The following is a 15,557-nucleotide window of genomic DNA, read 5'->3' as shown; positions in this document are numbered from 1 at the left end:
AGAATAGGAGGGCGATGAGCGTGTATGTGTGTGTGTGTGTGTGCTTGCATGTGAACATGTGTGTACTTGTGCTTGTTACTGTGTTTTGTTTGGATTCAACTTTCAAAAAAAAAAAAAAAAGTAGGAGAGCATGTAAGCGGTTCCAACGCAGCGGGATGTGAGCGGACAGCGTGGTTTGAATCTGACCTTTCACGTGACATTTATTAAAATTCCAAATAGTTCATAAATGTCGGAATAAGATGAACATGTTTTAGTGTGAGTTTAACACAGACATGTTTTTCCTTTTATTCATGAACTGATAATGGTGGTTGAGAATGAATCTCAAAAGAATTTAAATTTGAAGGAACAACATAGCCTTTGTTACAAAAACAAGATGAACGTCTTACACACAATAGCGCATAAATCATTCCACATAACTAAAACACCCGTTCAGTTACGTAAAGACCATTGGATTGTTTCAGATCTTGTGAGCCTGGCAGCAGTGGAATTTGGTTAAGGTAACCACAATCCTTGCTTAACAGGATTTAGTCTTATTAATCAAGATCTCATTAAGGACAGTTAATTTGGCAAAGTCTTTGACTCCGAACTTCCCATCATGCCACACACAGAGGGTTCCACGATGTGTATATGATCATGTTGTAAATAATGAAGGTATACACAGCTGATGCTTACTTAGCACTTAACTCCATATGTAGATTTCCTTAATCCCTCTCTATTGGTCACCAACTTTCTCCGGATGTGGCCCCGGAGCTTCCCGTTCCATACAGTATTCCTCCCAAAGCTCATTGAACAAGTTCCCAGTCGCATTATAAGAGCAACCTTGATCCTTCTTGGGATCGCACAATCCCAAATCCATCTTTTTAAACACGGCGCAGAACACCTGCCGAGAGAGCGGGGTGGTCTGTTTCTCTAAACAGTGGTTGTTGTACTGCCTGTACACCTCCGACATGTTGGAGAACACCGGCTCCAGGTACAGCTTGGAGATGGACGTCCCGCAGTAGTACGAGGGCACCTTCGGCAAACTCTCCAGGAACTCCTTCAGGATTGAATGCTCAGAAGCTTTACGGGACTTCCTCGGCAATCGTTTCTTAGTGTTGCTCTCTGCCTCTTCTGGCTGGTCCGCTGCGGTTTGTGCCCAGTTAAGTACGGACCACTCTCCAATCCCTAAAGTGGAGAGGAACATCTTTTTGCACACTTGTTTCCTCTCGCCGTCGACGACCAAATGATACCGCAGCGAGACTGATCTCCTCGACTGAGTCCACGGTGCTCGGGTCCTTTCCACCGGGTCGCGGTCAACCAGTCCGGCCACATAGACCTTTCTCTGAGCCCAGTTCATGCACTGCCAGAACCCGTCAAACAGTTCCTTCCTCGTTTCTTCACTGATGTCAGCACAGAAGCGGTTGGACGCCCTTTTGCAAGCGTTGGACGAGCATCTCAGTCCTACTGCCCTCTCCTCTTTAGTTACGGTCGCGCCATCTTTTTTCCGTTTACTGATGTACGGTTTGCCCTCCATCCTCAGTTGCTTCTGTCGGTTTTGCTTCCATGTCAGTGGCTTGGCAACCCTCGCTTTCTTTCTGGATAGCCCTTCTGGCTCTGGAGCTGTGCTTTTGTCTTTGTCAGTGGCACTAACTTGTTCTGCAAAAAGAGGTCAATGTCATTAACATTCATGAGCCATTATTGTGGTACGCTGGCATGTATTAGAGCAATAAGTTTGGGCTTAAAAAGCTTTGCTAATATCTGAACTAGCAACTAAGGAGGAAAATGGAAAATAATGATGTTACTAGTTCTAACATCGCTCTACCTCTACATTAGCCTACTAATTACATTATAGAAGAGGTCTTGTGACTGGATGGCTGCCGGTTTAACTCCACAGACTGGCTTGGGAAATCTGGACAGGGAAAGTAAACGAGTAAAACTCTTCATCAACAGCTAATGTTGAAGTGCCTGTGAGTATGCGACTAATAAACCCAAACTGCTCCCACCGAGCTGCACAGTGATCATCAGAAGACTGATGGTGTGTTGGGCAGCTCCCAAGTGTGAATGCTGGCAAATGTATGAATGTGAAGTAGTAAACAGCCGAAAAAGAGCACGCTCAGCAAACCTCCCCTTTATAAATAAAGACTAAAAACAGACTTACCTCCCTGGGTTATTTCCCCAGTATTATTGACTGCAGAGGGAGCAGGGTTCGGTTGTGGGCACTGTGGGATCGCCTGCCGTTTTTCTATTTTATTTTCATTTGATTCACTCTTTTTTGTCGGCACTTTTTGCGCCCAGTTGAGCACGGACCACTCTCCTACCCCCAGAGTGGAGAGGAACATGTTTTTACACACTTGTTTCCTTTTGCCGTCCACCTTCAGATGATAACGAAGCGAAACTGATCTTCTCGACTGCGATCCTACCGCTCGGGATCGTTCCACCGGGTCACGGTCAACTAGTCCCGCCACATACACTTTTCTCTGAGCCCAGTTCATGTGCTGCCAGAACTCATCAAATACTCTCTTCCTGGCTTCGTCGTTTATCTCATTACAAAGCCGGTTTGATGCCTTTTTGCACGCATTCGAGGTGCATCTTGGTCCGATTGTCCTTGGTTGTTTTTTCACACTCTCACCATCTTTTTTCCGTTTGCTTATGTATTCTTTCCCCTCCATCCTCAGCTGTTTCTGCTTGTTTTGCTTCCACTTTGATGGCTCTGCCACTCTGGCTTTGGATTTCTTTCTGGCAGGCCCGGCCTTCTCCAAAGCAGTGTTTCCATTTTTGGCAGCCGTATTAAGGTGTGCTGTAAAAAAAAAAAAAAACAGAGCTGGAATCATTACTGTGTTTCAGATAAAAGTATTGCTCTTCAGCAAGCTTCAAACTGTGAAAGCCGTGGCATGAAATAAGCAGGTTCTGGTTGGAAACAAATTTTGAGCCAATTAAAATTTCCAAATGACTACCTGCTATGCAAATTCATATAGATTCCATTAATGTCAGGACTTGTTTCTGAGAAATAATGAACAATGTTATTCCTAGTTCTGCTACCCAACACTCTACAGAAATCCCACCCATGTGGATGACCCATGATGGAAGTTAAATAAAGAAATTCATACATTACATTAAAATATCGCTTTGTGATAAAATGTGGAAGACATGAGCCTACACATCCCAGCAATATGTAGAGGTTACAAAAAATGTCAAAGAAGTACAAGCAATGTCGATGTCACTACAATCACAATCAGCAACTTCAAAATGTTAATACTGACTTTGACAAATTTGATCAGAATCGTCTTAATTGCCAAGTACAATAAAGATACAGGAACTCAAAGCACATTCATATTCTGATATTAATCTGGATACTCTCATTTAAGAGCTGATGCATGTAAACACCACATCAACAGTCTGGCTAAACTCATATCCTGATTATGATAAAACTCATATGCCACTATAACTGGGATAGTGAGGCATTTAGACACTTTATCCCAATTAACTGTGAGTTTCTGTAGCCTGGGTAACTTCTATTTCTGTAGTCATATCCAGAATATTCTGTTTATTCATGCATACATGCAGGGATAAATGTGAATGGGGTATAAAGATGCATATAAATAGGCTTATTAACCAGAATATGAGCTGGCATTCAGAAAACTCTGAATCCAAATACAGTGACATTTTTATATAATCAGAATAATCTTAATTAAATGTGAACTGTGATGTTTCAAAGCATAATTAAAACAGAATCTAACCACAAAATAATCTGTAGATCAGAGGATTTTGTCAAAATCTGGGTCCAGTAGTTATATATATCGACTGAGGATACAGGACTTCACCACAGTATTACTTACTGGTCTCAGCACCCAGAGGCACTGGGTTCTGTGGTGGGCACTGGGGAATCATCTGTGGCTCTGCAATAACTGAGTGGGACCTTTTTTTGGAAGGTCCATCTTTCTCCAAGTCAAATTTCCTGTTTGCGTCAGTGATGTGTACGTGTTCTGGAAAGACAGCACATGACACCTTGTTATGGCATGTCAGTTGTTATTATTATTGTCAGTTATTGTTGTGTTTTGACTGAAAGACACAACAACATTTGAACTTGATACCAACCTGGCTGGACATGGTGCAGTCCCAACGCCTCAGTGACTGTCGGTCTGTGCACAGGGGGGTCATTGGTAGGTTTTGGAAGGAGACCAATATCCTCCATTGCTGCAAAGGCTAAAAGAGAGGAAATAGATTCTTTTAGCCTATTGCATCAAGCAAGATAATGTTTTTTTATGATGCAGATTCATTAATATTCAGTGACTGGCCAGCTTGTCTATTCATTCACACCCTCGTTATTTTTCATCCAGATTTTTGACAACAATGCCAAGTGTCCAAATCCAGATGTTATTGTGCGTAGAGGTAGGCGTTGCAGGCCTAACAGCTATCGACAAGGTACGTCAAAACAGCCATAATGTTAGTCGGAATAGATATTTAGCTGTTCTTCGTGACAATTCCTATAAATTCTTACATATACACTAATATAAAGCCACCAAAATATTTTCGGCTGGCGCAAATGCTTACACAATGTTATACATTTGAAAACGTCTCGTAGACCCGTCGGTTCCATCCAGATCGAGGCTTCTCACAAAGCAAGTTTCCCCCGCTGCCGCTTTGTTACTCCATTATTACTGTGAGAGAGAGAAACCCAGCATCTGTCAGCGCTTCACTTCAGTTTATATTCTGACAAATATCTTAACTGTCGGATATGAGGTGCTTCCCACTGGCAGCTGCCATGTCGGAGCATGCGCATTGGGTTCCGGGGTAGGAAAAAAAAAAATACATATCCACCTATATAGGAAATTTATGGTGTCCCATTCAGCAAATAAAGTAAAATAAAACATATAATAAGAATACTACTAATAGTAATGCATTTCAGATATATGTGTTGTGATATTTAAAAAATGTAGCCTACAAAACCTGTCTGAAAAATATATTTGTACATGTAGATGACAAATTTATTCAAAATATATTTTCTTTGGATATATTTTGGACACTCAAAATATATTTTTAATGAATACCATCTACACGAACAGCAAATTTAAGGCCTCCCATTCCACAAACTACTACTACTACTATTACTACTACAACTACTACATCTGGGTTAATACTACTACTAATAATACTAATTAAAAAATAAATCAAAAATGAATTACACATATTCAGAATAAGTTTAGTGATCTTTCAATACATACAAAAACTGGCCAAAAAGTGTACTATTTATACTCTGTAGATGACATTCATTCCAAATGTAGGTCTATTGTGTTTGGACACTGAAAATATGTTTCGAATTAATTTTAAACACATGCACATTTTTTTGCCATTTTTTTCTCTCCAAACTGAAGTAGCCTAGTCTTTTGTTTTGTTTTTTTCTTTTGGAGGTGTTTGCACCATGGCTGCTTAAAATAGTGATAGGCCTATATATTTATAGCTTTGCTGATGTCATCCGTCTAACATGAAAGGATAACTTTGGGAAAAGGAAGGAAACTATAAGGAAGTCCAAAGATTCTTCTGGGGTCTTTCAGTTATCTTAATGGGCTGCAAAGCTTCACCTGCAGCATGTAGCCTACTCTATCTCTAAGGTTCAAGCACAGAAAACATCCAGTGGTATTCAAAAATTATCATTATCAATAGTTGTGTTTATGTTGTCTTTTGTGTCCATGAACGGAAAAAACGTGTATTTTAAAATTATTTTATATTTAATGGGTAATGGCTTAGCCTAAATCCCCATGTACAATGTTCATAGATAGATAGATAGATAGATAGATAACTGCCCTGGATTGTTGCATACAGGATATAATCTATAATCATTTTGTAGTTCCAGCTCTTCGCCACTTGATGTCGCGGTTGGACTGGAGATGATCATGGAAGTATTAGACAGCTGATCTGCCATTCCCAGCTTCATATCAGGCGTGTTACCCTTATTTCTTCACGTCATTTTTGCCTTTATACATTATAGATTTCGCTTTCAGAGTGAGAGCAGGTGGAGCAGGACTTGGACTAAAATTATGATGAAAACAAACTGTTGTTTTAACGCGGTACGCCATTATGGCAGAGGAGGCGGGACTATGGGACTTTCCAATGTAAGGCGTTATAAATGGTTACTTTCGGTTTCAATCTGACAGAAGCGAGGACAAAGCATGCACAGAAAGACGTCTGAGTAGGTTTACCGGCTGGGACTCGATACATAGATCATATTTTAATTAGTCTGGGAATAGATTTGAGTGGTTTAAAAGCCTGAGACGAATCGCAAACATCTGCCAAAGCAAACTTGGTTGGTCGAACGGAAAAGTAAGTTGGACTTGAGCTGCTGTAGTCACAACAGACTTAGCAACTAGGCTACAGTCTTACTGAAATTTGTAGTACTTGTTTACTTAAATTTGGTGTTGATAATTATGTGTTTTGGAGTGCTGTGTGGGCTTAGGGTTGCTTTCCTTACAACAAAATATTATGTTCGAGAAAGCTATAGGTGAAAATGAAAGTGTGCAGAATACAGTCTGTAGGTATAACTGAAAGTAACTCTTAAAATGGCAGTGGAGGGTATTTCCACATTCAAATTTTAGTTTTTGCACTTACAAAGCTGTAATAGATAACTATGTATTGTATTCTATGCTGGTCAGCCCCCCTCTAGTGATTGAGACCTGAGTGTGTGTGTGTGTGTGTGTGTATACCTGAATCCCCCATTAACACACTATGACCCTCACTGTCCTTGTACTTGCAGAAGCCGTGAGTGATGCAGAAAATGAGCTACTTCAGCGCCTTGCTCTTCGTCTGCCTGGACGTGTGTGTGGTGCACGCCATCTGCCTGGCCCAGCACTCGCCTCTCCTCCTCTCCCACCCCTTCATCACCTTGTGGGGCGGGGGGCTGGTCAGGGCCGGCCTCCTCCTCTTCCTCACCTTCAGCTACCCCGGGAGCCTGCCGTGGATGAGCAGCTTCGGCGGGCTCCAGACGCTGGGGGTTCTTTGCTTCCACTTCCCGGTGTACACCAGCCTTCTGTGGGCGCTGGGTCAGCCCACCGTGGAGGAGCTGTGGGGCTGGCACTCCCGGCAGAGGGTGGGTGCTGTTTGGTTTGTTGCTGTTTTTGAAATCAAGGGTAATTCCACGATGAATCACATCCCACTGGTAAAATGATAGGTGGCACATTTCCAGACACCTCTCTCATCTCTCGCTCCTAGTGCTCGTGTCATGTGGGGATCTAATAGAAAGAGGCCCATGATGCATTTTGGGTCCTGGAGCATGGTTTTATTGTGCGTTCACATGTTGGTGGGACAGTCTGACATCCACGACTTCCAATCAGCTGCTGAACAGTGTTCCATTCACATGCTATTTTGTCAGAAAATCAAACCAGGAAGACAAATGATAAACAAACATGGACTTCCTGAAAAGGATAATGTTAATATTTAAACAAATGTTAGATATGATGGTTAGTCTGGCTAACTGCAAACATAAAGGTGCATGTGTAAGTGTTTTCTTACTGTTAACTGACACAAAACTTGATGTTTCCGCCATGTTGAGAGGGTTAAAGGTTAATCATTGCATCATAACTTGGCTAGCAAAATTTTTTCTGACTGTACAACTTAATCAGCCGACTTTGGATGGCGTTCATGAAATTTCCAAAATAGCTAATTCGTTTTTCAGATATATATGGTAGCATGTGAATACAGGATGAGACACACCAGTCTAGACTTTATTAGACTAGACTATATTCTAGACTAGACTACAGTATATTCTCTGTGTAGCGTCAGTTTGTTGATGTCTGAGACACCAAAACAGCACTGCAAAAAAAGTACTTTACTAAGTCATTTTATTATGTAATCAGTCTTATAACCTTTTGTTTTCCTTAAAACAAGTGAAAATATCTGCCAGCGGAGTGAGATAATTTCACGGGTTATGGTTAGGTTTTTTTTTTTTTTTTTGACATTTGCTTTAAGTAACAAGATTTCAAGACCCACTACAAGATTAAATGACTTGTTAAGGTGGATATGTTTTTTTTTTAGATTAGAGCAGGAACAAGATTGAAACTGAAACCAAACTTATCTGAAGAGTTTCATTCCAAACTGAGAAATCCACCATTTCTAAGAAGTGTTGTTTAGTGTTATAAATGAGTGAACATACAAGTAAAATTCATCTTGGGGAAAAAAAAAAAGTAAGATCTTTGCCTTCCACATCCTAACATTTGTTGAGAATCATCTGTATTATTGTATTTCATTTTGTTCTGGATATATCCTGGCATTTTGTGTGAAACCTGTCATTCGTCTTGCAGCTGTTACAGAGTTATGGCGTGACGGTGGTGGCCTGGCTGTACTGGAGCCGCTACATCTCACCTCATTTGACGAGGAAGACGTCTGAGGAACCCGAGGAGAACACTGGAGCCTCCCTGAAGAGACTGATGGGATACATGCTGCCGTACAGCGGCCGCTTTGCTGCTGTGCTCGTTCTCGTGGTTCTCTCCTCTTACGGTACGTGGGGCATCACCTCCCTTAATAGAGGATGTAACGCTACAGGTTGTAACCCTGTATGCAGATGTCTCGTGTGGCTGCAAAGTTTTGAATAGTCAAATCATGTGTTTTTCACTGCCTTGTTATTGCCTTTCATAATGGTACGTCATTTTGATGAGTTAACATCTAGGCAGCATTAATCAAAAATAAGCAGATAAAAATTAGAGATTAATTTAGAGCTCACCATCAACCCCAACGATGGATAGAAACATTCTCCAAGCATCGGTTTTGAGACTTTTATTCTTGTAGTCTTTCAAATATAAGTAACTGGGAAGCTTTGAATGGCTGTAATCAACTTCTCATCCAATTATTGTTCATGAAATAAAATCACATTGGTAGGGAAACAAGGAGGCCCGGCAATCTGATTGGTTATTGATGGCCGATGATTGCAAATGTTCAGCTGTGCCCAACTTTTCTCTGTCATCAGTGGTCAACAGCCAATCAGATTTCCATGTTCTGATGTGACCTCATTTCAAAATGTAAGAGAAGTTGATTACAGCCATTTTTCAAGGCCATGCTGTTTTTCCAAAGATCTATTTAGTTCTAACATGTGAATTGTGACTTCAGGTGAGATGGCTTTTCCTCAGTACACCGGTCGCGTGTCTGACTGGATCACAAATGAAGAAATGCCTGATGCATTTGCACACGCCATCACAGTCATGACGCTACTGACGATCGCCAGGTAACGTAACTATAGTCACACAGTAGAAGAACTACAGATGAAGCTAAAGCATTTCTCTCATGATCAACACAGCATTTTTACCTAACATTTTTAGGCATAAATTTGACTAATTTAAAGACACTATCAACACAAAATCAGTTATCGTCAGCTTCAAAGCAAAAATAAGGCATTGGCTTTCAAAACCCATATTGGTTGAATCCTAATTATAAGTAACCAATAGTAAGGAGTGCAAAGATCAGAGTCAACAACTGCAATTTGGGTTTATAGTTTTGAAGGATGTTAAATGATGATGTGGATTAGATTTGTACACATCTTGATCATTACTTTACTATTTTTATATTAATTAATTATTAGTTAGTAGCAGAAGTAGTAGTGGTATTTTGGGTACTCTAGACTGTAATGCCTGTTCTGTCCCTCTCCTCCCTCCGTCTCTTCCAGTGCTGTGCTTGAGTTTGCATGTGACCTCATGTACAACACCACCATGAGCCGCATCCACACATCAGTGCAGGGACTGGTCTTCCAGGCTGTGCTGAAGCAGGAGATCGCTTTCTTTGACTCCACTCCCACAGGTGAGTCACCTTCACTACACACTGTACATATGGGACTGACAATAGAGAATGATCTTTATATGGAATATGAAAGAGTGTAGGACATTAAAGAGTCTAGGTCTACCTGCAGTATTTTATTTAATTTGTCAGTGTAATTTGGGCTTCATTTTCTGATTTCTTCTAATAGATAGAATATTTCTGCTAAATCTATTTATCAAAAAGAATGCAGGATTTTATGAACATGCTGAGTGCATAGTTTAACCCCATGTCCTTTGATGAGGCTAACACACATTTCATATGCTAGGTGAAATGGTGTCCCGCATTACCACGGACACCAACGAGATGAGCGAGGCGCTGAGCGAGAAGCTCAGTCTTGTGATGTGGTACACGGCCCGGCTTGGCTTTCTCTTTTACTTCATGGTGAGCCAGTCGTGGAAAATCTCTCTGCTCACTTGCATGGGACTGCCGATCATCTGGGTCATACCAGAGCTGACTGGATACTTCCACCAGGTAAAGATGAGTTCCCCAAATTTCTCACATTCTTAAAGGAAAAATCCACCCCAAAGCACTTTAACACTGTTGAAAAAAACAGGTATTGATGACGTACCTTACATTTCTGGACCCATTTTGTTGTTTGGTGGTGTATTTTTCTTACACCTGTGGGTACCTGGCCAAACACAGACCATGTGATGTCATGTCAAGATATTTCCAGCGCAGCTACAAATTTTTCAGAAAACATCAACAGTAAACATTAGGTTTTGGTGTCAGTCCATCGTAGAAGATGCAGAGAGACCAATTTCCCCACTGACAGTAGCCTTGATAGACCAGAATGCAATGCAGCCACAAGATATTTTGCGTTTTGAGTAAGGGGCACCCCACTTTTCCCTGTGAATATGAAAATAACAAATAACTTCATCTGTCAATCATTTTTATCCATGTTTTATCCAGACTATTTCAGTAAAGGTTCAAGAGTCGCTGGCTAAAGCCAACCAAGTGGCCACAGAGACCTTCTCCTGCATGAAGACGGTGAGGAGCTTTGCCAACGAGGACGGCGAGACGGAGAGGTACAGGCAGCGGCTTGACGACACTTACAGCCTCAATAAAAGGGAAGCGGCAGCCTACGCAGCCTCCACCTGCGCCAACAGCGTGAGTCATAAGCTGACCTGGGCCATAAAGTGTCTGCAAATAAGTCTAGTCTGCTCTGAGTAGCAGATGGGCGGGGTTTATCCACAACAGGACAAATCAGATGTCAATCACAGTCAAGTACACTAAATTGACTGTCAAATACCTTCCTTTCTGGAATTCATTGCATTGTCTTATGTGGCAAACCCCACCCATCTAATACTTCAAAAAGTCTAAAACAAGTTCCAAGAGTTATTTGCAAATATTATTTAACCAATTTCTTGAATGTAAATACATAGTTTGTCAGTGGCATTTAATAAACAGGCTAAAGACTGTTTGTTTATGTCCTCCTAGATGACCACTCTGGCCCTGAAGGTTTGTATTCTGTACTATGGAGGGACGCTGGTGACCAGCGGGACAGTGAGCAGTGGAGACCTGGTGTCCTTCGTCCTCTATGAGCTGCAGTTCGCCTCCGCTGTTGAGGTGAGGCCAAAGATTAAGTTATTTTGATAAGTAGTTATTTTGTTAAAGGAGAATTTAGTGTTCTGTCAAATAAAAAAATGCCTAATTGTGCTCCCTATTCACTACCACTTCTCTTCCAGGCTGTGATGCGTTATTACCCGGAGGTGAAGAAGGCCATTGGTGCCTCTGAGAAGATCTTTGAATATTTGGATCGAAAGCCTCAAGTACCCCCAGAGGGCTCTTTGGCCCCCGAAAATCTTGAGGGACACATTCAGTTCAAAAATGTCAAATTTGCCTATCCTGGCAACAAAGACAAAGTGCTCAAGGCATGTTGGATTCATTGCTCCATCCATCTATCTATCTATCTATCTATCTATCTATAGTCATTAAGACAAATTCCTGTGCTGTTACTATACTTGTAATTAACGTGATTCTGGTTACATATGGTGATCTATGACTCCCTAACAACCCCCCCCACCCCCCCCACCCCTCTCTCCACACCAGGGCCTGTCTCTGGAGATGAAGCCAGGCCAGATCACTGCCCTGGTGGGGCTTAACGCCTCGGGGAAGACCACCTGCGTCAAGCTGCTGGAGAGGTTTTACCAGCCCGAGGCAGGAGAGATCCTACTGGATGGAAAGCCACTGCAGTGCTACAAGGACCAGTACCTCCGCGACAAGGTGACTGGTGAACAGCAGCAATATGCTACACGGATTTACATTTTGCATTTTAAATTTTAGGCATTTAGCTGACACTCTTATTGAGTATGAGCACAGCAATTGACCTTATTCATGCCATTGTGAACACTGAGGGTTTAACTCGTTCACTATAACTTGCACTCAGCCTATTCTACTGAATGTCTTAGCCATTCTGCCTAAGAGCATCAGCTAAATGCCTAAAATGTAAATCTAAATGTGTGTGTAGAAGTGTGTGTTTAAAGAGAGAAGGGTTAAGGTTATCAGTCATGAAATATGTGAGAGTATGACAGTTAGACAACCACTGATTTTTCCTCTTTTTCCTTTTTGCTGTTAGATCTCGGTGGTGAGCCAGGACTGCGTGCTGTTTGCTCGCTCTGTGAAGGAGAACATCAAGTACGGCTACGAGAACGCCTCCGACGAGGAGATGTACAGAGCCGCCAGGCTGGCCAGTGCCCACAGATTCATCGAGGAACTCTCTAAAGGATATGAAACAGGTCTGGCCCACAAACTACAAACAAAGGGTTTAGTGCAGTGGATCCCAAAGCCGAGTTCAAAGGAATTCACTTTTATTTCACTCATAAGAAGTTAGCACAGATGTATAAGAGTATAAATGTGTAAGACAATGTATAAAGATGACTATTATGTTCACTGCCCCTATAGTTATGTAATCCTGTATTAAGTAATATCTAATAACAAAAGTATCCTGTATTAAGTAATATCTATTAACAAAAGTCTTCTCAGATTGCATTCTACTCTGTAGGTCAAAGTTTTATCAAATGAGGTTCCCTGGTCTAATCATCTGTTTGGCATGTTGACATGAGACATTTTAGGAACCCCTGGTTTAATATACCAGATCTGAAGCAGAATTTATGTTGCTCTGGCTTGTTACTCAGGTCTGTCCCGGACCGGGTCAAACACACACACTAACCGATATACAGAACTGGTTCCTTAACTGAACTGCTAACCCATTTAACAAAGAAATCACTCACATTTGTACTGTGCTTTTTAACCAAAATGTGGCAACAACTACATGCCTGAACAGTTCATTCAGTCTGATGCAATGTCTTATTCAGCAACTGAGTATCGTGCTTGCACCATGAAGTAGTATGTTGTTTGGGTGTCACGTAATGACAACAATGAATGAATGACCAATGAAGTTTGTCTGTGGTTTGATTAAGCTCATTCTTGGAGAGTAGCCAGTCAAAATTGCCATTGACAGGGGAGACAGATAACAATTGTATTTGTCCTGACGGCAGATTCAATGTTCTCCTATTAGATGCTCTCTTTTCTTTAGAGAGAGACAACAGATGAGTTCATTTTATGTTTGAAAGCACGTCAGCTCAGGTAGAACTGTATGGAGAACAATCCAACCACAGACACTGTTTTTCAGTTTAACTCTTTCACTATAAAGTATTGACATGTGAATCGACCTATCACATTATGCACCAGACACTTATGTTGCAGTTTTCTAAGGCTGTACATTAACACAGTGTCATTTTGTTGTATAGATGCCGGGGAGAAGGGTGGCCAGGTGTCCGGAGGCCAGAAGCAGCGCATTGCCATCGCCAGAGCTTTAATCAGGCAGCCTAAAATCTTGATACTGGACAATGCCACCAGTGACTTGGACACAGAGACTGAATATCAGGTAGGGAAACCTCCTGTGGTTTATCATTATGTATTGGTTCATGTTTTGTTCTTGTTTTTCTACATGTAACATGGAGTCTTTTTTTCCTCAACAGGTCAATCAAGCTTTGTTAAACGACACCAACAAGTGCTCCGTGCTGCTGATATCGCACAAGATGAGTGCGGTGGAGAAAGCCAATCACATCATCGTCCTGAACAACGGGACGGTGGAGGAGGAGGGAGGTCACGAGGAGCTGCTGAAGAAAGGCGGGTTTTATGCTGAACTGGTGAGAAAGCTGAATCTAGGTTTTCACCGTGAAGAGGAGGGCGGGAAAGACGCACACTGACACTCCCACAATTCCCTTGGGGGTGGCCAGAAGGTCAGAGAAGCAGGCCTGTGACCGGAGGGTTGCTGGTTTGAATTCCAGACCGGCTGGGAAATTTGGGGTACAAAAAATGAGGAAGCGCTCTTCCCTCCCTGTACGGCCCTTGAGCAAGGCACTTCACCCCCACCTGCTCCAGACTCGGGCAGCTCCCATGTGTGAATGAGTGTGAATGAGAGGATTCATCCTTAGTCAGCTTAACCGATTAAACGTTTTTTTTAAAAATTACATTCCTGTAGGAGAACCACTCACGACATCACATACTTCTCAATAACTTTTTTCAGACATTTTATTGCTTCATACACTTTGCAGATATACTTTTGGTAAAGCAAGGCTGAATCAACTAGATTTTAGGCGCTCGCCTGTTTGCAATATTGTAGATCGAGTGTTTCTACATGTCCAAAATGTATTTATTTTTTATTATTAATTTGTTCATTTATTGCATTATTTAACTTTACATTTCCTGTTATAATCTGCATTTCCTTACTTATGTAAATATTGACCAACAGAAGGCAACTATTGTTGTTACACACACACCACCTGCTGTCATGATGATACACCTGAGAACTTGTGACAATAAACAGTTCGCCTTGAATCACTCCATAAATATTTTTGACTCACTTTTCTCTTTTTCACTTTTGACTTTCAGCTTTTCAGTGACAAAGCTTAGTCAAAGGAGTCCTGTCAAAATATTATTTGTGTTTGATTTCATGCTTCAATTAAAAAAAAACTGACTCATGGTGATGGAATAGACATTGCTATACTTTATTTATTTGTTACCAAGTTTTTACGATTGATAGCCAAGGCATCAGTTAATAATAAGTTAATAGCTCAAATGACATACAGTTAATAGCCTTTGAGTTTCTCTCTTTTTGTCAAGTTTGCTTGCGAGGTTGTAATTTAAAAATTTAAGCTAGTAGTTGTGAGGACAAGGGTTCAGATGGCAATTTAGAAGAAATTTCTGGGTTGAAAGGGCTCAAGTGATCTTTGACACCACCTAGTGTGTAAAACACAACATGGTTACTTTGTTCGCAGCCCACATATATAGTAGGCGACCGTAGGCCAAATGAGCTGCCTGGTAGACAATGCTCTTTTGTTATGATGTCGACAAAAATATTAATATCTGACTAACTGCTTTCATAAGGTAGACAAACTGTAGCAGTAGGGAACTGCAGCTGAAACAGATGATACAATGTCAACACCCCATCCATCCCGTGCAGACAGCGACACAACACGAGTGAATGGGAGAGATGGATTCTATGTGGTTCGCCTGGAAATGGAAATAATTGTAGGTTAAGAATGTAGCCATGTTCACGAAACAGTAACAATGTAACACAATGCTCCGTATGCTACCTTTGTGTTTGGGATGAAACCATGGATGAAACATCAAAGAGTACAAGATGTTCCGTGATGGAGAGGATCTTGGGCGTGTGCTCCGCGTGACAGACGTTCGGTTGTAGCCAATGAAAATGCAGAATCACCCCGAACGTGACAGGAAGTACACGGCACTGCCACGTTGTGGGTTTATATAGCGTC

The 15,557-nt window shown here is 41.5% G+C and overlaps 2 protein-coding genes across 2 annotated transcripts; one reads left to right on the top strand and one right to left on the bottom strand.

Annotated features, from left to right (window-relative positions):
- Positions 1 to 198: 198 nt before the first annotated feature.
- Positions 199 to 4,717, bottom strand: LOC139913049 (uncharacterized). The gene is made up of 5 exons (XM_071900980.2): positions 4,531 to 4,717; positions 4,075 to 4,182; positions 3,816 to 3,962; positions 2,138 to 2,776; positions 199 to 1,635 (listed from the first exon to the last, which is right to left on the bottom strand). The coding sequence occupies exons 1-5, from the start codon at positions 4,574 to 4,576 to the stop codon at positions 713 to 715; spliced, it is 1,863 nt and encodes a 620-aa protein (XP_071757081.1). The 5' UTR covers positions 4,577 to 4,717; the 3' UTR covers positions 199 to 712.
- Positions 4,718 to 6,078: 1,361 nt separating this feature from the next.
- tap1 (transporter 1, ATP-binding cassette, sub-family B (MDR/TAP)) lies at positions 6,079 to 14,628 on the top strand. Its single transcript, XM_078287288.1, has 13 exons — positions 6,079 to 6,297; positions 6,728 to 7,060; positions 8,271 to 8,466; positions 9,073 to 9,187; positions 9,626 to 9,756; positions 10,040 to 10,245; positions 10,684 to 10,881; positions 11,212 to 11,340; positions 11,460 to 11,645; positions 11,824 to 11,997; positions 12,350 to 12,509; positions 13,524 to 13,660; positions 13,755 to 14,628. Exons 2-13 carry the CDS (start codon positions 6,740 to 6,742, stop codon positions 13,983 to 13,985), a joined length of 2,184 nt encoding a protein of 727 aa, XP_078143414.1. The 5' UTR covers positions 6,079 to 6,297; positions 6,728 to 6,739; the 3' UTR covers positions 13,986 to 14,628.
- The last annotated feature ends 929 nt before the right edge of the window (positions 14,629 to 15,557 follow it).

This window comes from Centroberyx gerrardi, chromosome 12 (genome assembly GCF_048128805.1).
Source record: "Centroberyx gerrardi isolate f3 chromosome 12, fCenGer3.hap1.cur.20231027, whole genome shotgun sequence".
In the NCBI taxonomy this organism is placed as follows: Eukaryota; Metazoa; Chordata; class Actinopteri; order Beryciformes; family Berycidae; genus Centroberyx; species Centroberyx gerrardi.
Note: the sequence above shows the minus strand (reverse complement) of the source record. Positions and strands in the feature narration are given on the sequence as shown.